General features: G+C 36.4%; 1 protein-coding gene across 4 annotated transcripts in view; it reads left to right on the top strand.

Moving 5' to 3' along the window:
* Positions 1–24,775, top strand: part of dia (diaphanous related formin 1) — a 54,167-nt gene that overhangs the window by 6,196 nt on the left and 23,196 nt on the right. The window contains exons 1-9 of one of the 4 annotated variants that reach the window (XM_088258665.1): positions 7,724–7,924; positions 11,189–11,398; positions 12,798–12,908; positions 13,849–14,048; positions 16,868–17,054; positions 18,866–19,009; positions 20,457–20,565; positions 22,100–22,208; positions 23,720–23,848. In XM_088258665.1, coding sequence (XP_088114791.1) covers positions 7,904–7,924; positions 11,189–11,398; positions 12,798–12,908; positions 13,849–14,048; positions 16,868–17,054; positions 18,866–19,009; positions 20,457–20,565; positions 22,100–22,208; positions 23,720–23,848 — 1,220 coding nt within the window. In that variant the 5' untranslated portion in view covers positions 7,724–7,903. Of the gene's footprint in view, positions 1–7,723; positions 7,925–10,124; positions 10,247–11,188; positions 11,399–12,797; positions 12,909–13,848; positions 14,049–16,867; positions 17,055–18,865; positions 19,010–20,456; positions 20,566–22,099; positions 22,209–23,719; positions 23,849–24,775 lie in introns of those variants that run through there. The other 3 variants (XM_088258663.1, XM_088258662.1, XM_088258664.1) reach the window with 3 other exon arrangements.

The raw sequence follows: 24,775 nt of genomic DNA, 5'->3' as shown, positions 1-24,775 counted from the left end.
ATTTATGTTTAAAGTTACTATAATTTCATGTATATATACCTGAAGCGGAGGGCTGATCACCTTTCCTTCATGGTTAACGATCAAGATAACACTGCGTTTGTGTTACGCAGTGCCCTATGCACCATTGGGGTGTGGATAAGGGTTTAAAAAAAATCATAAAAAAAAATAATTTCATGTAATTCATGAGTGAAAATTCTAGGCAAAAACACTCGCTAATCGGGTGTATTATGGGGCGTATCCCTTTGTGTATCTGCTTCATAGAGCTGTAATAGTAGTAGTGTGGATTCGTTTCTGTGACGTAATTCGTTACCAACATACGAAAACAACGTTTTTATATGAAGGCGAATTTTGCAAAAGAAAATGATGAATGAAAATATTGATTATATCGGCTGTTATAAACACAAAACGTGTCTTGCACAATCCTTTATAGGCTGAGTATGTTAAATTAGATATTCCTCCCGAGTGATAATACCCTATTTTATTATGATTTAACCCGGTATTTTTACCGGTGACGTGTAAATAGTACACATTGCTTGTAATAAATAATAATTTAAAATCTCCATAAATGTAATAAATAGTACTTTCAGCTTATAGGTACTCCTCCATAGTACATTTATTTACATATTTTTTTTTTGATATATCATCAAAGATGAAGAAGAATATGGAAGTCTGGGCATTTACGGGGCTGACGACCGTCATAGGCTGGTTTAAGTGATCACTTTACACACGTGTAACATTCACCAATTCTACCCATTATTGACAACCACACTACTCAAATTCTTGGAAGTTCTATATATATGAACCAATTTAGAAACCTTGTTCATGAATCACTAGAACTTCACTAGAGACATCTATTGGTGAGATAAAAAGAAGCTTTTTACTAAGCAGAAACTCTTATATTAGTATGTGAGATCCGAATCCTGGATTATAATCACACACATGAGAAACGCCAGAAATACCATTTTCATTTTTATTATTAAGCTTATAATTTGACCAGATAATTTATTTACAACATTTTGAGTGTGTCCATTTATTTATTAATAATTTATTTAAACTTCATGTACAGAAAATAAAACAAGTACAGTGGAAGGCCTTATTGCTAAAAACCAATATATTCCAGCCAACCAAAAACAGACTAGTGATATTGGTCAAAACGTTTGATACCATATAGCTGTTTGCAATCAGAGGGTAGATAGTACTTTAACATAAAAAAACGTAAATTACAAATTGATGATAATAAGGAAGGCAAAGGAAAAAGGGAGTTTAGGGAAGGAGGTAGAGGGAGGAGGTTTGATGGACAGTTAGGATTCTAATGATAGATAGTAATGTCTCAGACGTTTCTTACAAGTTATTAGAGAAGGTGCATTTGTTAACGCGGAGAGGTAATTCATTCCATAGTCTGGCCGCTTGGACAGAGAAGGAATCACTGAAGAATGATGTGTTATGGCGAGGAATGGAAAGTGTCCTTTCTTTGGAAGGACGAAGTGATACAACATTTGCGCATTGAATGTTTTTTTCTTCTTACAATTATCACTTATCGGGCAAATTTTAAAGATATTATGTGAGAATACGGAAAAAAATTGTACGATACGAAAAAAATATGCAAATGAGTGACGTAGGTCGGCTGTCCAAACACAAAACACAGTAAGGGACATTTTTTGTAGTACGTTTTTTTTTGCATTTTTGGACTAAGTAGGTTCTACTTAGTCCAAAAGTTAAAAAAATGTACTGTAAAAAATGTCCCTTACTGTATTTTAAGTTTGGACAGCCTAAAGAATATTCGTACTAAAAAACCGCTCTGTGACATCATTTCTTTCACCCCAATTTTTTTATCACATATCGCTCACTCGTTTCAAGAACGTTATAAATAAAAAATCGTCAATTTTCAGTTGTGCATGTTTTCGGAATGCCCAAAAAATATACTATATCCCAGCAAAAGAGGCATATTTTTAACTTAATATTTACCCGCTACAAGGCAGAAAGTGTTATTTTGGCATTTTGAATAAAAGGTATTGTTTCATGATTTTTTAAAAATAAACTTAATATTTTTCAAATGGAGAAAAAACCTTCAGATTTTACCTAAAAAGATCTGTTGCACAGTAAAAAGTTTAATAAGTGACTTGATATGTATTTTTAATAAATTGTATTATATTTTTAAACATTAAAGACGTCCGCCTCCGTAGTGTAATGGTCAGCACGCTACCGTTCTGGAGGTCCCGGGCTCGATTCCCAAGGGGGGTCAAATAAATATAAGTGATTTTTTCACTCAAATATTTATTCAATATTACCCTGGACTGGTACCTGAAGCGGAGGGCTGATCACCTTTCCTTCATGCTTTAACGATCAAGATAACACTGTGTTTATAGGATGCCGTGCCCTATGCACCATTGCGGTGCGGATAAGGGTTTTATTATTATATTATAAAGGCGTTCTCCTGAAAAATCAAGTATTTTGATTTATGACGTTCTTGAAAGGAGTGAGCGATATTTTAATATCGAATTTTGCGAATTTCTTGCATACGGTGTTTTGAACGTGCGGTGTTTGAATTTATTAATAGATAATGACATAGTTATGTCCGAATTAGATTACCACACTGGTTTTATGGGAATTTACTTAGAAAAACATTATTATTTAGTTGCAATTTGTATGGAAAGGGAATCGGTCGCGTTTTTTTTAAATCGTGTTCTCGTAAATGTATACAAATTCGAATTGTCTTTAGTTTTTTTTAAGGCGGTTCTGATTCTTACATACAGTAGATATCCTACTGATGAAAGACGGGGTTTTCACTCCAAATTGGACATTTTACAGACAAATATATATATATATATATATATATATATATATATATATATATATATATATATATATATATATATATATATATATATATATATATATATATATATATATATAAATATATATCACTTACTCCTTTCAACAACGTCATCGTAAATTTTCAATTGTGCATCTTTTCGGAATGCCCAGAAAATGTACTATATCCCAGCAAAAGCGGCATATTTTTAACATAATATTTACCCGCTACAGGGCAGAAAGTGTTTTTTTTGCATTTTAAAGAAAAGGTATTGTTTAATCATTTCTTTAAATATACCTACTAAATATTTTTCAAAAGGAGAAAAAAACATTCAGGTTTTACCTAAAAAGATCTGTTGCACAATAAAAAGATCATAAGTGGCTTGATATTTATTTTTAATACATTTTATTATATTTTTAAACTTTAAAAACGATCTCCTGAAAAATATTTTTTTTTATATATATGACATTGTTGAAAGGAGTGAGCGGTATATATAATACACAGACTATTTTCTTCTTCACATATATATATATATATATATATATATATATATATATATATATATATATATATATATATATATATATATATATATATATATATACAAATATAAAATAAGGTCAGACCGTCCACGGTAATTAGGAATGGCCAAGTTAGATTTTAGCGCATTATTCGTGCCCATTGTCCCACGAGCGATAATTATAATATCCATAACGTGTTATACGGGAGTGAGTCACACGGGAGATTGCTTCATCGATCCGGCCACATTTTAAATACGCGATAAATCACCTTGAATATGTTTGCAAAGGCGATTCGGTCATCGGCTGATATTTCTATTTCGCGAAAATAAACGCGGTGTTTTTATAGATTTTCGTATGTTTTTATACATCTGCATCCGGCGGTTTGTTTCGACGGTTTTGCGTTAACCTGTAAGCTGCGGATCGCATCTATTGTCGTTCTTTATAGAAGTACCGTTGACGGCGGATCGCATGCATAGTCGTTTTTCAACTTTACGTACTTATATCAACACCTATGGATAATTTTTTGCACTTAAATTTGGTTCGAGGCATGGATGAATTAGTTCTCTTTGATTTACTGTCATAAAATATCAAAATTATTTTAATTTAGTGTCAACTTTATCGTGAATACTTCCGGTCGGCTCGTGCTCCGCAGATACGACAGCCGCGTCTTCTATACAGCCGCCATACTTTAGGCCGCGAGTCCGTAAATGTTAATATTTTTGTGTAAATACACCATAAAAACATATTAATTAAAGTGCATTGTGTACTGTGAACATCTATGATGGATATCCGAAAGTTTCACCATAAAAAATAGACAAAAATATGTTTTTTTTTTTTTATGTCAAAAATATTGTAATGTAAAATAATCCAGCACGGGACGGAAAGTTTGACACTCGAAATCGAGCAGCTTAGAGGTTAAAACGCGGTTCCATTCGAAATCAGACACATAAGTGTTTTTTTTGCCTAGAATTTTCACTCATGAATTACATGAAATTATAGTAACTTTAAACATAAAGAGTAAATCCACTCACAAGTAGGCATAGGCTATGAAACTTTTAAAGTTGAAGCCTGAGTAGGGACATGATAAACGGTGTTGCATAAGCCGTAGCTAGATTTCAGAGTCACTTGGACGTTAGGTAATTCAAAAAAATCAGACACATCGAAATCGACCGACCACCGGAAATCCCGACTTGAAATGTACCTAATAAGCTTGTAAAAGAAAAGAAAATGTTTTCAGTAATAATATAATAATAAAACCCTTATCCGCACCCAATGGTGCATAGGGCACTGCGTCATATAAACGCTTATCTTGATCGTTTACACATGAAGGAAAGGTGATCAGCCCTCCGCTTCAGGTACCAGTCCAGGGTAATATTGAATAAATATGACAGTGAAAAAATCACTTATATTTATTTTACCCCCCTTGGGAATCGAACCCGGGACCTCCAGAACGGTAGCCGAGCGTGCTGACCATTACACTACGGAGGCGGACATTAATTCGCGATATTTATATTACGAGATTTTAATTTGTTGGAATGTCGATAAATTGAGATTTTTATATGCTGGAATATTAATAATGCGCGATATTAATGTCGGAATATGTATTGATATTTCGTGATTTTATAATAATTTGTCGGAATTATTATGTATTGAGGTTTTTATATGTTGGAATATAAATAATTCGCGATATTGATATTACGTGATTTTAATATGTTGGAAAATTGATATAATGAGATTTTTATATGCTGGAATAATGATAATTCACAACATTAATGTCGGGATATTGATTTTTACATGTCGGAATATTGATATATTGATATTTTTATATGCTGGAATATTAATAATTAGCGATATTCATGTTGGGATATTGATATGACGAGATTTTTAAATGCCGGAATATTGGAATTTCGATATTTCAACAGTAATCAAAATAATAAAGGTATGTTGAGATGTTTTGGACGCAATGGTTGATAAGGGAAACAACCGTAAAACAATAATATGAGGCGAATTTAGTTGGAAATAAATAGAAGCAGAGGAAAACCGACGAAAACTTGGCATCACACAAATTTTCAATTATTTGTCATGTCAGAAGTCGGAATAAACGGCGGGTGCGTATGAGGTGAAGCATGAATGTGGAAGAGGCGATTTTTTAATTGGTGAGTTGGAACGGTTTGGCGTTCTGTCAGATAAGGAAGAGGTGACCAAACCACAAGTGCAGCGGTGACACAATACGCGATACGACACCAAGCCGGCACTTGGCAGCTACCTACATCCGACATCTGGACGTAATGGTTATTTTTAAAACAAAATTTTAAATATACATCACGTTTTTTTTATCAATTGATATATTTTTTTAAAATTATACACTATATGTCTGATTTTGGTCTGTTGGAATATTATTTTATACCAGCTGTATTCGGCCACGCGTTGCTGTGTCTTGGTTTGGTTGAATGGAAAAGAAAGCGTTTCATTTAACAATGCTTTTGAAGCAGTGAAAATGTTAATAATCTTTAAAACAGCAATGCAATCGAAAACATTTGAAAAGCTTAAGTGACATCAGCTGTCAAGTAGTACGCTGTCCGCCATGAGGAATGTTTAGTATTGCGGAGGTTGCTGTTACGTTAAACAGATGGCGCTGCCATTGCGTTAAAATAAAATAAAAACGCGTTTTTAAAAATTTTGTATTGTCACAGGTATATAAATATACGCGCTTATTCGAATGAAACGTTTTGTCAAAATTTGAGAATAACCTTGGGAGATTTATGATTTTGAACAAACGAACATTAACAAGATCTCGAAATATCAATAATTAATATTCCAGCATATAAAAATCTCAAAATATCAGTAGCATAAAAATGTTCCACGTTTGTTCATATGTTCGTACGCACCCACCGATTATTCAATTAAATTTTCAATACAATTTCAATTCAATTTAATTTTCAATTCAATTTCAATTTCAATTCAATTTTCAATTCAATTTCATTTTAATTTTCAATTCCAATTCAATTTTCAATTCCAATTCAATTTTCAATTCAATTTCAATTTAATTTATTAATTCCAATTCAATTTTCAATTCAATTTCAATTCAATTTTCAATTCAATTTCAATTCAATTTCCAAATTTTTTTCTTCTATTTATAGAAGTAATAATTAACATATATATTATAAACTAAAATTTAAAGTGTATACATTGAAACAAAAATTAGAAAGTCAGCAAGAAGACTCTTGTTGAAGATGTAGAAGGGCCCTTGGGAATACCCCCTCGGACACATGGAACAGATCAATATCCGGCGTGATATTGTTCAAACCGGTTTCGCTAACCTGTTTCGACAAGAACCTTGTCACCCTCAGGGTTCATGTACTAATTCTAAAACATTGAAATACTCGTAGTTAGGTTATAGTTAATTTCCCTTCCTAAAGGAATACCAAAATTTTGGTATCACACACACACACACACACATAGTTATACTTATGTACGAGTACATGACAGTTTTTTTTTTTTGGATTACTTTTAAGTGAAAACCTGTAATTGGAATTTTATTTAATTTAATTGTATTATATTTTGTTATTTTTTAATAAATATTCTGTTGGTTTTCCAATAAATAAATGAGAGTTTCCACTGTATTTAAGTTAGAACATACCTTATGTGTGTCGCCTACTTTCAAAATCCGCCAGATCCATGTAAGTCAATTTTACAAAAAATGCAAAATTCTCCGGGTAACATTTATGTTTCAAAAATTTGCCTATCTTTGATACAATACTATGAAATAGAGAATTTTAATTTTTTCGAATTTTTTTCAGTATTTAAAAAAAACACGAGACAGAAACCGATTATGACGTCATCATAATTTTTGACCTATCCCCGCTCTCTGATTGGCCCATATGGGTCAGAAGGCAAGTTTCATGAATATAGCGGAATTTGAAGTACAACGCTGTTTTTAAGTATTTTTAGCAGCGTTTTCAAGCATATAAATATTTTAAGGTTTGTCTCCGTAGTGTAATGGTCAGCACGCTCGGCTACCGTTCTGGAGGTCCCGGGTTCGATTCCCATGGGGGGGTCAAATAAATATGAGTGATTTTTTTCACTGTAATATTTATTCAATATTACCCTGGACTGGTCCTGAAGCGGGGGGCTGATCCCCTTTCCTTCATTTGTAAACGATCAAGATATAACTGCGTTAATATAAAGCAGTGCCCTATGCACCATTGGGGTGCGGATAATGGTTTTATTATTATGAAATATTTTAAACAATAAAATCCACAATTGGCATTATGATGTAGTATTTATTTTACAATCTTATAAAATTGGATCTGGCGGGGTTCGAAAGCAGGCGACACATGTGCTGAATAAATATTTAAAAATCTTGTCCGTGTTTTAAAAATAGTGCAATACAATTTGTTCGGTCGTTTTAAAAACTGTATTGTCCCGAGTGAGCAAATAATGATAAAAAAAAAATGCAATTATCTTATTAGCCAGTGAGGTATGCCTACGCTCTATCCTGCGATGTGTGTCTACATTACCGGGATGTCTTTTTATGTGTCAACGATAGTGTGAACAGTGCTCCGAGGATATGTACGCAGTTTACAATGCAGTGAGTTTAGATATTTTTACAACATTTTGAGTGTGTCCAAATACTTGTTCACAAAATCTGGATTATCTCCAATTACAGGAGTTATTTTCATATTATTTTTTGACATCTCATCAAAGATAAAGAAGAATATGGAAGTCTGGGCATTTACGGGGCTGACGACCGTCATAGGCTGACGGTCGTCAGCCCCGTAAATGCCCAGACTTCCATATTCTTCTTCATCTTTGATGAGATGTCAAAAAATAATATGAAAATAACTCCTGTAATTGGAGATAATCCAGATTTTGTGAACAAGTATTTGGACACACTCAAAATGTTGTAAATAAATTATCTGGTCAAATTATAAGCTTAATAATAAAAATGAAAATAGTATTTTCTGGCCTTTCTCATGTGTGTGATTATAATCCAGGATTCGGACCTCACATACTAATATAAGAGTTTCTGCTTGATAAAAAAGCTTCTTTACATCTCACCAATAGATGTCTCTAGTGAAGTTCTAGTGATTCAAGAACAAGGTTTCTAAATTGGTTCATATATATATAGAACTTCCAAGAATTTGAGTAGTGTGGTTGTCAATAATGGGTAGAACTGGTGAATGTTACACGTGTGTAAAGTGATCACTTAAACCAGCCTATGACGGTCGTCATCCCCGTAAATGCCCAGACTTCCATATTCTTCTTCATCCTTGATGAGATGTCAAAAAATAATAGATATTTTTAATTTTTTTTTATGTAAGAACTGCCTATAAAATTTTAATGAATGTGTGTATATAAAAATTAACTAACTAACCATATTGCGCTACCCGCACGGGTAGACAGAGAGAATAGAAAGCCAGCCAATTTGTCTTAACAATGTACGCCTCATTTCATTTATTGTTTCAGCATTAACTTTGTGGTAAGACATGTTACAATGATCAAGTATTTATTATTTAATAACTAGTTATTATTCAGACCTGACGATGGATGTTTAGCTTCCGAAACTAGTAGTCTTTAATAAAACTCAAGTGGTATAAAAACAAGTGTTTCCTTAATCACTGTAACTCATCTACATTCATGCATCTCCGATACATTATTCTTCTTCTAACCCTTATTTCCCACCCAATGGTCCATAGGGCACTGCATCATATTGCTGCCGTGTTATTTTGATCGATACTTAAATGAAAGCAAGGTGATCACTCCTGCGCTTCAGGGACCAGTCCAGGGCAATATGAAATAAATACAAGAGTGTAAAATCACAAACATTCATTTTTGTCAAATACTGCCTCAAGGGTGCTTAGTAGTATATACGTTGCGTCCGTAAAATTCAGTGCCCTATGCACCATTGGGTGCAGATGAGTGTTGGAAATAAAGGAAAAAGAAGGCTGGGTTTATGTTCTGTCGGAACTCCCCGCGAAAATCAAACAATTAAATTGAATCACCCCTTTTTAACGTGTCATTACCGATCTATTTATAAGTCTTTTTTATGAATTTGTCACATTGCTCACCCCTTTCCAGAGCGTCATAAATCAAAAATTGACAATTTTCAGTTGTACATGTTTTCGGAATGCCCAGAAAATGTACTATATCCCAGTAAAAGTGGCATATTTTTAACTTAATATTTACCCGCTACAGGGCAGAAAGTGTTGTTTTTGCATTTTGAAGAAAAGGTATTGTTTAATTATTTTTTTAAATTTACTAAATATTTTTCAAATGGAGAAAAAACCTTTACGTTTAACCTAAAAAGATGTGTTACAAAGTGAAAAATTCAATAAGTGGCTTGATATTTATTTTTAATACATTGTGTTATATTTTTAAACTTTAAAAACGTCCTCCTGAAAAATCAAGTTTTTTGATTAATGATTTTCTTGAAAGGAGTGAGCGACATGTGTACGAATATGTATTTGGACACACTCAAAATGTTGTGAAATAAAATAATGATCGAGGCTACGCTGCGTCAAAAAAAATGCAGTGCCCTATGCACCACTGGGTGCGGACGAGGGTGGCAAGAAAAAGAAAAAGAAGGCTGGGTCTACGTTCTGTCTGAATTCGCCGCGAAAATCAAACAATTAAATTGGATCACCCTTTTTTAAAGTGTCATTACCAATCTATTTTTAACAGTCTTTTTATAAATTTGTCACGTGCGTACGAATTTCGGTTAGTGCTTCTTTCGCAAGTCACTCTTGCATATTGTTTGCAGGTGTGATGCGATAATATCGTAACAGAGTTGTTTTTTGAAAGATAAATAAACTCGGCTGTGCGTGCTTTTCTTCTGCATTTGAGTTTCCGCCATACAATGGACGGATTGAGGGCGGTGGAAAATTTCATCAGGGAAAAGTCCCCGTTTCAAGTATTTACTTATTCATTTAAAATGTGACTTTGTAATCTTAATGTCCGCCTCCATAGTGTAGTGGTTAGCGCTCTAGGCTACCATGCTGGAGGTCCCGGGTTCATTCCCAAGAGGGTCTAAATAAATATTAGTGATCTTTCAGTCTAATATTTATTCAATATGACCCTGGACTAGTACCAAAAGCGGAAGGCTGATCAACTTTCCTTCGTGTATTTAACAATTGAAATAACACTGCTTCTATACGATGCAGTGCCCTATGCACCATTGTGGTGCGGATAAGGGTTAGAAGAAAATGTGACTGTTATTTTAGATTTTATAACTACTACTACTAATACTAATACTACCATCACGCCGTTTTCCGCAGGGGTAGGCAGATATGATAAAACGCTACACTCTCTCATCCACAATATTACACGTACCGGAAGTAACTTTATAAGTTTATATATCAAGTTTGGATTATCCCTTTGATTGTATATATCGCTCACTCCTTTCAACACCGTCATATATCAAAAATTGTGAATTTTCAGTTATGCATGTTTTCGGAATGCCCAGAAAATGAACTACATCCCAGCAAAAGCGGCATATTTTTCACATAATATTTACCCGCTACAGGGCAGAAAGTGTTGTTTTTGCATTTTGAAGAAAAGGTATTGTTTAATAATTTATTTTAATATACTTAATATTCATCAAATGGGGAAAAAACATTCAGGTTTTACCTAAAAAGATCTGTTGCACAGTAAAAAGTTCAATAAGTGGCTTGATATTTATTTTTAATACATTACATTCTTAAACTTAAAAAACGGTCTCCTGAAAAATCAAGTTTTTTGATTTATGACATTCTTGAAAGGAGTGAGCGATATGACGTTGTTGAAAGGAGTGAGTGATACGGCTGGGTACAATTTTTTAGATTTTTTCGGTAATTGGTTTCCTCTCTCTCTCTAGCTGGACACGCTGTTTGGGCGCCCCAAGAAGGGGGGCGCCGGCGACGAGCGCGACAGCCCGCCCGCGCCGCCGCCGCCGCCCTCGCCCTTCGCGCCCCCCAACGAGGGCGCGGCGGCCCCGCCAGGGGAGACCCCTGCCCCGCCGGACGTGTACGCGCAGCTCAAGAGGCTGGACGACCGGAGGCTCAACGACAAGTTCGACGAGATGCTGGTGAGTTCGGCCCTGCATTCCGCTACACCGCTTGTGGGGGAAATTCCTCTTCCTGCCCTGCCTCGGACCCCTCACATATTTACTTAAATCCTATGGACCACAGCCAAACAATAAGAGATAGTATTAATAAGAAGCGCAAGAGTGATCACCTTGCCTTTATGTAAGTAATGATCAAGAAAACATTGCGTCAAATTGATGCAGTGCCCTATGCACCATTGGGTGAGGATAAGGGTTATAAGTAAGTAATAATAAGAAATGCCAGGGTCAATATACATATGGGTGGTTTTCACTTTTATATTTATTCAATATCACCCTGGACCGGTATCTGAAGATTAGGGTCATCTTTCCTCATCCATCATCTCTCCTTCATGTGTTAATGATCAAAATAATACTGCGTTTATATGACACAGTGCCCTATGCACCATTGGGGTGCGGATAAGAGTTTTTTTTATTAAAAAAACAAATATTTGTGTTTTTATCATTTACACAAAATATTTCAATTTCATACTATTTCTGTGAGCCTAAGCGGCTCATTATTAGAAATAGGTATCAAACTGTGGTAGAGTGGGTTCGAACCGAGAAACTCTGACTTAAGTGTCTGCGACACTAACCACGGGACCACAACCCGACACCCTTATCCGCACCCCAACGGTGCATAGGGCACTGCATCATATAAACGCAGTGTCATCTTGATCGTAAACACATGAAGGAATGGTGAGCAGCCCTCTGCTTCAGGTACCAGTCCGGGGTAATAATGAATAAATATTTGATTGAAAAAATCACTTAAATTTATTTGACCCCCCTGGGAATCGAACCCGGGACCTCCAGAACGGTAGCCGAGCGTGCTGACCATTACACTACGGAGGTGGACAAGGAACTGTCTAAATAAATAAATAAATCTTATAAAAATTACATGTTGATTTTATTATTATTCGTTTGCCAACGAGCTAATGTTCATCTACATCTCTTCAAATTTATTATTATTATAATTTTATTTTTTCTTTCACCTTCTTATTTGTATATTATTTTTAATTTCATTGTAAAAAAAAAACAGCTATATCGTAGTCATACAGGAGAAAGTGACCAAGTGCATTTTTTACAAAAATTTGATCATTGACTATTTGATATCTTACTAGCTTAATATTGCCCTGGAAAAAATTCTAAAGGATTTTAAACGTGGAAGTATAATATATTAACTTGTTAAAAATGACTAACTGCATTGATGTTTATTTTCTTGCCAAGCAAAAGTGATTTAAATGGCCCTCCTGAACATTTTACGTTTTGTTAGTTGGTCACTTTCTCCTGTACGGCTACGATATATGGCTGACTAAGTATTGCACCCAACACTTAGTTAAGCTGGAATAAAGAGTTACTATTATTATTATTATTATATTTTCAGGCCGATATGAATCTTTCGGAAGAGAAAAAAATTCCACTCAAAAGCTGTTCCAGAGATCAAAAGGAGAAGATGCTGGTCGCCTACAAGGGAGGGAGTCAACAGGTCACTAAAGTAATCATCCCTTCTTACAAATCTTCCTCATTTTCCCGTTTTTCTGCATTTAAATTTACTTAAAAATATTGCTTGGAACCTTTAATTTCTAACAGTCTTGTTATTAACATTCAAAGCATTTACTTTGTGGTTAGTCATTTTTTACTTTTTTTTTTTTTCAAAAATGTTTAAATTATTAGTATATAACCACTCACCGAGACTTTTATGTCTACCGGTTTGGAGACGTACCTGTCTCTTCGTCAGGACAATCACTACTACAGCATGCAAACAATACTACCCGTCACTACCATAGCACTATTTACACACTTAAAACTACACAAAATATATTCAATTCAATTCAATTTATTTAATAATTAATATATACATTACAAACTAACATTTAAGGCGTATACATCAAAAAAACAAATTAAAAAGAAAGTAAGAAGACTCTTGTTAAATGTGTAGAAGAATCCCGCTTCGGAAGACTCCTTCGGACACATGGAACAGATCAATATCCAATGTGATATTGTTCAACAAAGCGGTAGCTCTTCCTACAGGCATAACCATCGGCAGGTTGGTCCTGTGTATAGGAATGTGAAACAATCTATGCCGACGCTGTCTTAGGTAACTATCGGGAATATACAGACCAATGCTCCGGATAATTTCAGGATTATCGATCATACCGCGCAACAATCGATAAAAATGCGTAATCAAATACACATTCCTTCTAGTCTCTAAACTATTGTAGCCAAGCATACCCTGGAGAAACTGGGTCGGGTAGAGCCGAGGATAATAGCCGTACTCTCTCATGTAGAGACCTCAGAAACTTCTTTTGGACTTTCTCTACCATAAGAGAGTACTTAAGCTCGTGTGGCATTTTGTAATATATCAATCAACCAGGCAGATTCTTGCTGTGAAATGTAGAAAACCTAACCTAAAAGTTGTGTGATTCTGTCCGCAGGAGGGCAAGTCCAAGTTCGACAAGCCGTCGGACTACATGGCCTTCCTGGGCCAGCCGGAGCTCAGCGTCAGCAAGCTGCACATGTGCCTGGAGAGTCTGCGCGTGGCGCTGACCAACAACCCGCTGTCCTGGCTCGAGGAGTTCGTGGAGGCCAACGGCCTGGCGCAGCTCCTCGCCACCCTGAGCTCCTGTTACCGGAAGTGAGTGGACCCAACTTAACCTAACCTAACCTGACCTGATCTATATTTTTTTTATTAAAACCATTGATAACTTTGTGGTACGGTAATATAACACTCTCCTTTTCATCCGTTCGATATGAGTAATACCGTTTTTACAAACACTTATTCGTTGCTACGGGTTGCTCAAAATCATTCCATCATCAGGTCCAACCTGGACTTACCTAACCTCACCCAACCTGACCTCATATGACTCTAATTATACTCTGGTAGTCTGCCGCCCGACCCTCAGTATACTAATCACAAGTAGCCGCAACACCCAATTCCCATCTGTACAATGTTTGCAGGCGTCTCTCGCGCTCTACCTAAAGTAAGCAAATAGTACCCTCGCAAGCGTCTCCCGCTCTCTACCGACAGTATGGAAAAGGACCCTAATTATACTCTGGCAGTCTGCCGCCCGACCCTCAGTATACTAATGTAGCCGCAACACCCAATTCCCATCTGTACAATGTTTGCAGGCGTCTCTCGCGCTCTACCTAAAGTAAGCAAATAGTACCCTCGCAAGCGTCTCCCGCTCTCTACCAACAGCATGGAAAAGGACCCTAATTATACTCTGGCAGTCTGCCGCCCGACCCTCAGTATACTAATCACAAGTAGCCGCAACACCCAATTCCCATCTGTACAATGTTTGCAGGTGTCTCTCGCGCTCTACCTAAAGTAAGCAAATATAATGTTTGCAAGCGTCTCCCGCTCTCTACCAACAGTATGGAAAAGACGCTTTTAAGCATTTCCTGCAAACAGTGTGTTCACACATTCACTCTTTAATCACACATGGATCGGTCACATGTTGAGGAGAGTAACACTGCGTTTATATGAAGCAGTGCTCTAAGAAGAGACCTGATGTAGTTCTCTTTGTGTGTAGTATTCACGTGCGCGTCATATTTATACTTGCTTTGAGACAAGAGACTATGAACACGAGCCGTCGTAGGGACTAAAACTGACTTTAAATTTACAGATTATACCGACGTGCCCTACGTAAAGTACTCTAACTACATTTTCGTCAATTTTGAAATATTTGGTGTATGTTATCAACTGACCGTTATCTACAAATATGAACAAACAAAAAAAATATATAAAATAAAAATTTTGAGTGTGTCCAAATACTTGTTCAAAATCTGGATTATCTCCAATTACAGGAGTTATTTTCATATTATTTTTTGACATCTCATCAAAGATGAAGAAGAATATGGAAGTCTGGGCATTTACGGGGCTGACGACCGTCATTGGCTGGTTTAAGTGATCACTTTACACACGTGTAACATTCACCAATTCTTTACATCCCACCAATAAAAGCTTCTTTACATCTCACCAATAGATGTCTCTAGTGATGTTCTAGTGATTCAAGAACAAGGTTTCTAAATTGGTTCATTTATATAGAACTTCCAAGAATTTGAGTAGTGTGGTTGTCAACAATGGGTAGAATTGGTGAATGTTACACGTGCGTAAAGTGATCACTTAAACCAGCCTATGACGGTCGTCAGCCCTGTAAATGCCCAGACTTCCATATTCTTCAAAGAGATGTCAAAAAATTATATGAAAATAAATTACGCCCAGTTTTCAAGTGTTTAAGAAGCTATCTACATAGAATTTTCTAAATGACTTGAACTCCTTAAACGCTAACTACGTACTTTTGACAGTGCATAAGGTTTTAAAACGATTTAATACATTATTTTGATTGTGTTTTTGAATGTATAATATAGTTTAGAATTTTAGATAAAACCCTTCAGTAATAAAAAAAATATGTTGAAAAAATCTTCTAAGCTCTCTCCTGTAAAGTAACAGATTTGCAGATAGAGTACTTTACGTAGGGGCCGGCGATGTATTCATACAATTCATTATAATTTTAACATTCCAAAATGCCAATGACTTGTATACAATTCTGTATGCAAAGCCATACTTTGAATAAATGTGTATTTTTTATAATTCCATGCTGCCTCAAGCTTAGGATTTAGGTTTTACAAGTAAGTACTGGTGTTTGCTTATTATTTTTTTTTCCTTCGTGTATTTAACACTTAAGATAACACTGCTTCTAACGATGCAGTGTCCTATGCACCATTGGGTGCGGATAAGGGCTAGAAAGACAAGAATTACTTGTTAACGTGTTTTATTACATTGTATAGAAATACCTCCCAGGAGCGGACTGGAGAATGACAGGACATAGTCCTAAATAAAAAGGAAGAAGATGAAAAAGAATACAAACAGTGCCCTATGCAGTATTGGGTGCAGATAAAGAAGAATTACTTGTTAACATGTTTTATTACATTGTATAGAATCACCTCCCAGGAGCGGACTGGAGAATGACAGGACATAGTCCTAAATAAAGAGGAAAAAGAAGAAAAAATATATAAACAGTTCCCTATGCAGTATTGGGTGCCAAGGGTGACCAACCTGCGGCCCGCCAGGTGTCTACTTGTGGCCCGCGGAGCATATCACACATTAAAAAACTTAAATTATATGTCTTGTTTGCTTTCTATAAAAAAATTAATTATGTTTAATGGCACGATAGGAAATCTCATTTTTAAAATTTGGCCCGGCTGCTGAAAATGTTGGCCACCCATGAAGTATACAAACAGTGCTCTATCCAGTATTGGGTGCAGATAAGCGCTAGAAGAAGAAGTATTTCTTGTTAACGCTCGTCAGAACTTCGGGACGCGGATCTGACTTGGGAGGATGCAAGGGAGCTGGCAGCCGACAGAAAAGCCTGGAGACAGTTTGTGGACTCCATATGCTCCACCTAGGGAGCGGATATGGTTTATTATTTTTATTTTATTACATTTTTCTAGCGAGGAAAAGGCGATGCAAGAAAAGACCAAGTACGACCGGCCCCAGTACGAGTGCATCAGGTGCCTTAGCGCGATCATGAACAACACGGTCGGGATTAGGGCAGTGTTTGCGCGCAAGGATGCCCTCATCGTAATAGCGCGCAGTCTGGACTATGAGAAGCCGCAGTGCATGCTGGAGGCCGCCAAGGTAAAACTCATATCCCATGTTAAATCATGGATTTGGTCAAAATCGTAGTTTGTAGAACTCCATAATTTTTTTAAAAGGAATAACCCGCAAAGGCATACTTTTAGAGGCTCATCTGCAGGTAGGATAGTAAGGACAGGGAAGGTAAATGTGACAAATACATTACAAACACCCAGACCAATTGAAAATAAATCTTTCGCGGGAACCAAACCCGCGACGCCAGTTTTGCAGTCGAGCCTCTACCCATCTACACCACGGCGCCTATTTATTTTGAACATTAAAATCAAACACTGATTTACTAAATTGTATATTTAAAAAAAACGTAAAAAGACAGTAGTTTTATAATGCACTAACGAGGCAAAACTAGTGACACGAATTTTGTACAATTTTTTTTGTGTTTTGTTTTTAAAAAATAAAATATTGAACTTGGTAGAGACCATAAAAATCAGAGTATGATTTTAATATTCAAAAAATAAAATCAAAGAAATTAATTCATTTTTTTATTATTATATTTGTATTATTTTTTGACATCTCATCAAAGATGAAGAAGAATATGGAAGCCTGGGCATTTACGGGGCTGACGACCGTCATAGGCTGGTTTAAGTGATCACTTTACACACGTGTAACATTCACCAATTCTACCCATTATTGACAACCACACTACTCAAATTCTTGGAAGTTCTATATATATGAACCAATTATAAGCTTAAGTAATAAAAATGAAAATGGTATTTTCTGGCGTTTCTCATGTGTGTTGATTTCAATCAACACACATGAGAAACTCATCATTGTGTGATTGAAATCCAGGATTTGGACCTCACATACTAATATAAGAGTTTCTGCTTAGTAAAGAGCTTCTTTACATCTCACCAATAGATGTCTCTAGTGAAGTTCAAGGGATTCAAGAACAAGGTTTCTAAATTGGTTCATGTATATAGAACTTGAGTAGTGTGGTTGTGGTTGTGTTGAACCAAGAATTTGAGTAGTGTGGGTAGAATTGGTGAATGTTACACGAGTGTAAAGTGATCACTTAAACCAGCCTATGACGGTCGTCAGCCCCGTAAATGCCCAGGCTTCCATATTCTTCTTCATCTTTGATGAGATGTCAAAAAATAATTTGAAAATAACTCCTATAATTGGAGATAATCCAGATTTTGTGAACAAGTATTTGGACACACTCAAAATGTTGTAAATTATATTTGTAATTAACATACACATTACAAACTTAAATTTAAATCTTATACATTGACAAAAATAGAAAATAAGCAAGAATACTATTGCCAAAAGTGTAGAAGAATCCTGTTTTGGAAAACTCCTTCAGACACATGGAACAGACCAATATCCAATTAGATATTGTTCAACGTAGCGGTAGCTCTTCCTACAGGCATAACCATCGGCAGGTTGGTCCTGTGTATAGGAATGGGAAACAATCTATGGCAACGCTGTCTTAGGTAACTATCGGGAACATACAGACCAATGCTCCGGATAATTTCAGGATTATCGACTGTACCGCGCAACAATCGATGAAAGAACTAAGATCATATATGTTTTGAAACTTGATCATATATTATAGAACTTTGAGTAGTGTGGAGTGTGTGTCAATCATAGGTAGAAACGGTGAATGTTACACGTGTGTAAAGTGATCAATTGAACCAGCCTATGACGGTCGTAAGCCCCGTAAACGCCCAGACTGCTATATTCTACTTCATCTTTGTTGAGATGTCAAAAAAATAACATAACACGTAACCATTCTCAGTGTGGCTATTGTAAATAATGCGACAGAGCGTTTGTGACACTGTGGTCTCGATCTGCAGGTTCTCGCCGCGACTTGCCTCATCCCGAACGGCCACGAGCGAGTGCTGGAGGCCATCACCACCACCGGGGAGTTCAAGAACCAGGAGAGGTTCCACCCCATCGTCAGGGCGTTGGCCATGAAGAGGTCTTCGGACGGCCTGAAGGTATGTCACCCTTCAAAACTGTTCTTTGAATCTTACTTAACCTAGCCGACTCTCAACAGAGGGATTTGTGAATGTGATGAGACGTCATCAATATAAGAATTTTTATTTATTTATTGTAACTGCAGACAGTTGGTAGAATTCCATATTGAATTATTGGGTAATATATCCAAAATTAAACAAGGTTTATTTGGTTGAATTCTACATTTATTTATGTATATGTTAATACGTGATGCGTTTCCTCTTCTTAGGACATTATCAAACACTCAACTGTTTGATAATGTTCCGGAGTGTTTGATAATGTCCTGAGAAGACAAAACGCGTCACGTATTAACATATATATAAATAAATGTAAAATTCAACCAAATAAACCTTGTTTAATTTTGGATATATGTATTACCCAACAATACAAGCAAATTGTTTGAATTTTCTTAAAAAAACATAAATTGTAAAATGAATTAACTTTGTTTTCACCACTTTTTTTAATTAATACAATTAAACTACCGGTCTCGACAATACCTTGTCATCATCAGGGTTTATTTTAAATTAAAAACATTAAAATACTCTCACCAAAAACTTCCACACACTCCATAAAAATCCTAAATTTAATCCTGATTTAGGATTTTTATGGAGTGTGTAGAAATTTTTGGTGAGAGTATTTTAACCGTTTGACAGCTATCTATCAAAATTCTAATACATTCTAAAACTGCTATAGAAAATTTGGGTATTTAAAAAATAAAAAATATATATCTACTAAAAACTTTATAACTTCTCCAATATTACATCGATTTACATATAACTTTTAACATTTTGTAGATAAAGAATTAATGCAAACAACTGTTGAAGGCAATTAAAAGAGATATAAGTAATATGTAATAAAAAAAAATGGAAAGTTAAATAATTTTTTTTTTAAAGTTAACATTTATGTTTTCCTGCGCAAAATCCATGTAGCCCCTTCTTGCAACGACAACAGATAAGGTTGAAACGTTTTATTCCAGTCCTCCTATTACTGCAGACCGCATACTGCCGTAAATTGCATCCAGGCAGCTTTTCCAAAGCAAATTTTTGGCAAAGCGGCAAGAAACGACCTCCCACGCGGACCGACAAACTCGCACTAAAATGACAGCGCGACCGCGCTGCTTAGCTGTTTTAGAGACGAAATATCGAAGCGCGACAGCGCCGCATAGCGGTCAAACGGTTGATGTGTTTGATTTAAAATAAACCCTGATGATGACAAGGTATTGTCGAAACCGGTAGGTTAATTGTATTAATAAAAAAAAAGCGGTGAAAACAAAGTTTATTAATTTTATAAAGTTTATAAAATGTGCCACAAAGTGTCACATTTTATAAACTTTATAAAACATAAATTGAACTGTGCATTGACTCAAATTTTTACGGGTCGTGGAGCGTTTCAAACCCGGTTTGTATTTTGGGCAATTTTGTTTTTCAGGTTGTCTCCATGCAACTTCTCAATGCAATCATCACGGAGCCGGATGACCTGGACTTCCGGATGCATCTGAGGAACGAGGTCATGAGATCCGGCTTCTACGACATTATAGGTATTACCATATGTGAATACATATAATACAATTGAAGCTTGATATAACCAACCACGGGGGCTTTTGTGAAATTCCCGTGTTGAGTAACAAAAAAAAACCCTTATCCGCACCCCAATGGTGCATAGAGCACTGCGTCATTAAACGCAGTGTTATCTTGATCGTTTACGCATGAAGGAAAGGTGATCCAGTCCAGGGTAATATTGAATAAATATAAAACACTGAAAAAATCACTTATATTTGTTTTACCCTCCTTCGGAATCGAACCCGGGATCTACAGATCGGTAGCCGAGCGTGCTGACCATTACACTACGGAGGCGGACTTTACACACGTGTAACATTCACCAATTCTACCCATTATTGACAACCACACTACTCAAACTCTTGGAAGTTCTATATACATGAACCAATTTAGAAACCTTGTTCTTGAATCACTAGAACTTCACTAGAGACATCTATTGGTGAGATTTAAAGATGCTTTTTACTAAGCAGAAACTCTTATATTAGTGTGTGAGGTCCGAGGTGCGTTGAGTAACAAGTACAGTACTATCTTCTTCTTCTTATTTTTCTAGATCCTAAGGATCTGTTTGTGCCTCCGCTTGTAGCTCTTGGGATGTTGACTCCCAGCTGTCTTTCCATCTTTTCGGAGGTCTGCCTGGGGGTCTGCGTCCTTCAGGGATTCCTCGAAGGGCGATACGTGGAAGTCTGTCATCTGACATTCTGTTCACATGATCATTCCAGTATCGCCTTCGTTGTCGTCCCCACCTCACAATATCCTCCGTCTAACACATATGCTCCGGATGTCGGTATTTCTTACTCATTGCGAGACGGAGTACAGTAGTATCCTGCGTAATATGTATCACATACTAGGTGTACTCTGCTTAAAAAAAGCTTACCTGATCCCAACATAGATGTCCCCAGTGAACTCTGGCACACTGTGTTTCGAGTTTGATCAATATATCTAGAAGTTTAAAAAAATTGAGTAGTGTGGTTGTCAATCGTGGGTAGAATTGGTGAATTTTACATGTGTGTAAAGTGATCACTTAAACCAGACTTGACGGTCGTAAGCCCTGTCAATGCTCAGACTTCCATATTCTTCTTCATCTGTCTTGAGATGTCTGTTGAACTTTGATGTGTTACTTGAGCCCAGTACAAAAAAGAGATTTAAATCTGTATTTGGTCTGCAATAATGAACGTATGGTGACAATAAGTGTCACCTGTCAGGGAAACAATGAATCATGTCGATACGTTCATTATTGTAGACCAAATACAGATTTAAATATTTTCTTTGTACTGGGCTCAAGTAACGCATCAAAGTTCAAGTAGCCCCGTTCTACAGTACTTTGTTTAGTCTACACACTGAAATTATTGTAATGGATTGGGTCATCTCAGTTATACGTTTTTTTTTATCAGGAATCGATTTTCGAAATACTCCGGAGCCGTACTACGCGTGGATTGCTTCCACCGCATTTGCATGAAGCGAAACGTCTCAAAGTGTTTCGGAATGATATTATATTAGCCGATCTTTCTCTTGCAGAGGACCTGAGGAAAACAGCGGAGGGACCCATGCTGATACAGATGAACGTCTTTGATCAGCACGCGGAAGAAGATCACGATGAATTCATGACCAAATTTGACAATGTCAAGTGAGTAATGAAATATTACATGATTTAAATTTTTTCTTTTTGTAATGGTAGTGTAAAACCACTCAAAAATAGGTGCCTGAGGCAAATACTGGGTGTAAAGTGGTATGACTCGGTCAGGAATGACGATGTAAGGAGAAGAACCCAACAGCCCCTCATGCTGGAAGTCCTTAACCGGATGTACGCGGCTCGCATAACTGTATGTGTTTTCACAAAACATGCCCCATACGCGGCTGACATAAGCGTATGTGTTTTTACTTTGTTCCAAGTTTCCAACCTCAGTTCAACTTGGAGGGATTTTTTCATGGTGTGGAACTTTGGATAAAATAATATGTGAATCCTTGGCCTTATGACATCTGTTGAAATATCTGACTAATAATTTGTAACATCACAAGGATAAATAAAAGAACAGATCCCCGATTTTTCTTGCGGTCGGTAATTATTCCGCGCCATAATCACGCCCTATATCTGTCTCACTCTCGACGCTACGCATCGCCAGTGGGTAAGAGTGACACACGATGCGTGCTTTGATTTATTTGTTACAATCTTATTTTTTAATATTACGATATATTTCAAGAATAATGTGACACAAGTGTATTATAGAGTACCAAAAAGGCACAATGAATCCCGTTGAACGTTTTTGTTAGGAAAATAAATCGCTATAACTAAATACATGATAAAAGTAATCATTAAAAAAATGGCGAAATACCGCCGCGCACGGGCGTCTCTTAGGAACAAAGTTAACGCGGTTAAAAGGTTAAGAGGAGAAGGTGGACATGGTTGGGACATGTCCTTAGAATGCCAACCGAGAGCGTTGACCCTTCATGTCTCTTCTTCCAACTCCGAGGATTCCGGAAGACCGCTGACGACCATTCACTGACTATACTCAGCGGACAGGTGTAGTTGGGTAGACGCTCGACTGCGAAACTGGCGTCACGGGTTCGATTCACTCAAATTGCAAAATGAATTCAAATTGTTGGGTAATATATCCAAAATAAAACAAGGTTTGTTGCATTGAATTCTACATTTATTTATGTATATGTTAATACGTGACGCGTTTCCTCTTAGGACATTATCAAACACTGACTAAAAATATTCCACCTATGGAGCGAATATTTTTGTCTACCAGTTTCAAGACACACCCGTCTCTTCTTCAGGACAATTATTGTACTGTGCGAACTGTACTACACGTCACTACCATAGCACTATTAATGCATTTACAACTACGCAAAAAGTTAATGTTGTTGATGAGTATCTTCTTCATCTTTCTATAGATCCTAGGTATCAGTCTTTGCTGCCACCTGTTGCTCTTGGGATATTGCCTGCCAGCTATCTCTCTACCTTTTGGAGGTCTGCCTGGGGTTCTGCGTCCTCCAGGGTTTTCTTGAAGGGCGATACGTGGAAGTCTGTCTTCTGACCTTCTGTTTACGTGTTCATTCCAGTATCCCCACCTCACGATATCTTCCGTCTTACATGAACATGTGGAATAAAATGGAATTTTGCGTCGCTTTCAGATTGGAGTTTGACGACATAAACGAGTGCTTTGAGCTGGTGAAGAACGTGACCCTGGACACTGCCTCGGAACCTTACCTACTCTCGATTCTGCAACATCTGCTGTTCATAAGAGACGACCATGACATCAGGTAAGAGAAAACTGTTTGTACCAAGGAAGGTGGAAGATGATCAATTATAAAAATTATAATTATAAAAATTCTGTGGAGATTCGTACGTCATCTCGATTGGAAATGCAAGATAACAGACTTAAACTATATATCAAGCGCGGTCCGTCCACACAGGCTGTGGATGCTCCGCATCCCTTGCATTTTAGAGTAAAAAGATTTGTACTTCTATCCGTAAATATACTGCAATTTAAATATTTTTATATTTTTACAGCGACCAAAATGTGATTTTTTTTACAAAAAAACCGCTTTCCAGATTATACAAATATTATAAAACATCGTGCATATATCGTCCCGTCTCAGCGTACGCGCAACAAACGACACGATACAAGATCGCGGGCGAGTCTAAATACATATACATTCTCAAATACTGTGAAATGCGTAAAACGCACGTACGCAAGCAATACGTGGTCTGGAAGCGATGTAAAACCGCATGCACAGTGCTAGAACCTACGTTCTTTCTGTATACAATATTAATTACAGCATCCAAAATACAAAAAACGTCCTTAATACCAATATGTATAATGAACAGAATCACATACTTTATTGGATTGTTCTTAGTGCACGCGTTGCTTTGACAGTTTGCTGCTTTTGAGCTTGAATACTAAAGTCAAATTGTTATTGAATATTATCAACCTGCGATTTACTTTATAATTTAAATAAATACATATGAATTGATTACGTTTTGCATATGTAATTATTGATTTATGGATTTATGGAGATGGCGTCTAGATGTGCATGTTTGGTATCTAGTACGTAGTAAGTACGAGTATAAACATTTGATGTCCAGCATCCCTTCTGCAAAAAGTCACCGACCGCCACTGCTATATATCTTCCTGTAAAAAAAACCAATTACTCAGTCTTGAAGATCGTCGTTTGTTATTGGATATG

This window comes from Brachycentrus maculatus, unplaced genomic scaffold (assembly GCF_059751285.1).
Source record: "Brachycentrus maculatus isolate JH-2025_06_01 unplaced genomic scaffold, ASM5975128v1 h1tg000101l, whole genome shotgun sequence".
Lineage (NCBI taxonomy): Eukaryota > Metazoa > Arthropoda > Insecta > Trichoptera > Brachycentridae > Brachycentrus > Brachycentrus maculatus.
The sequence above is the reverse complement of the archived record's forward strand: the minus strand, read 5'-3'. Positions and strand labels throughout refer to the sequence as shown.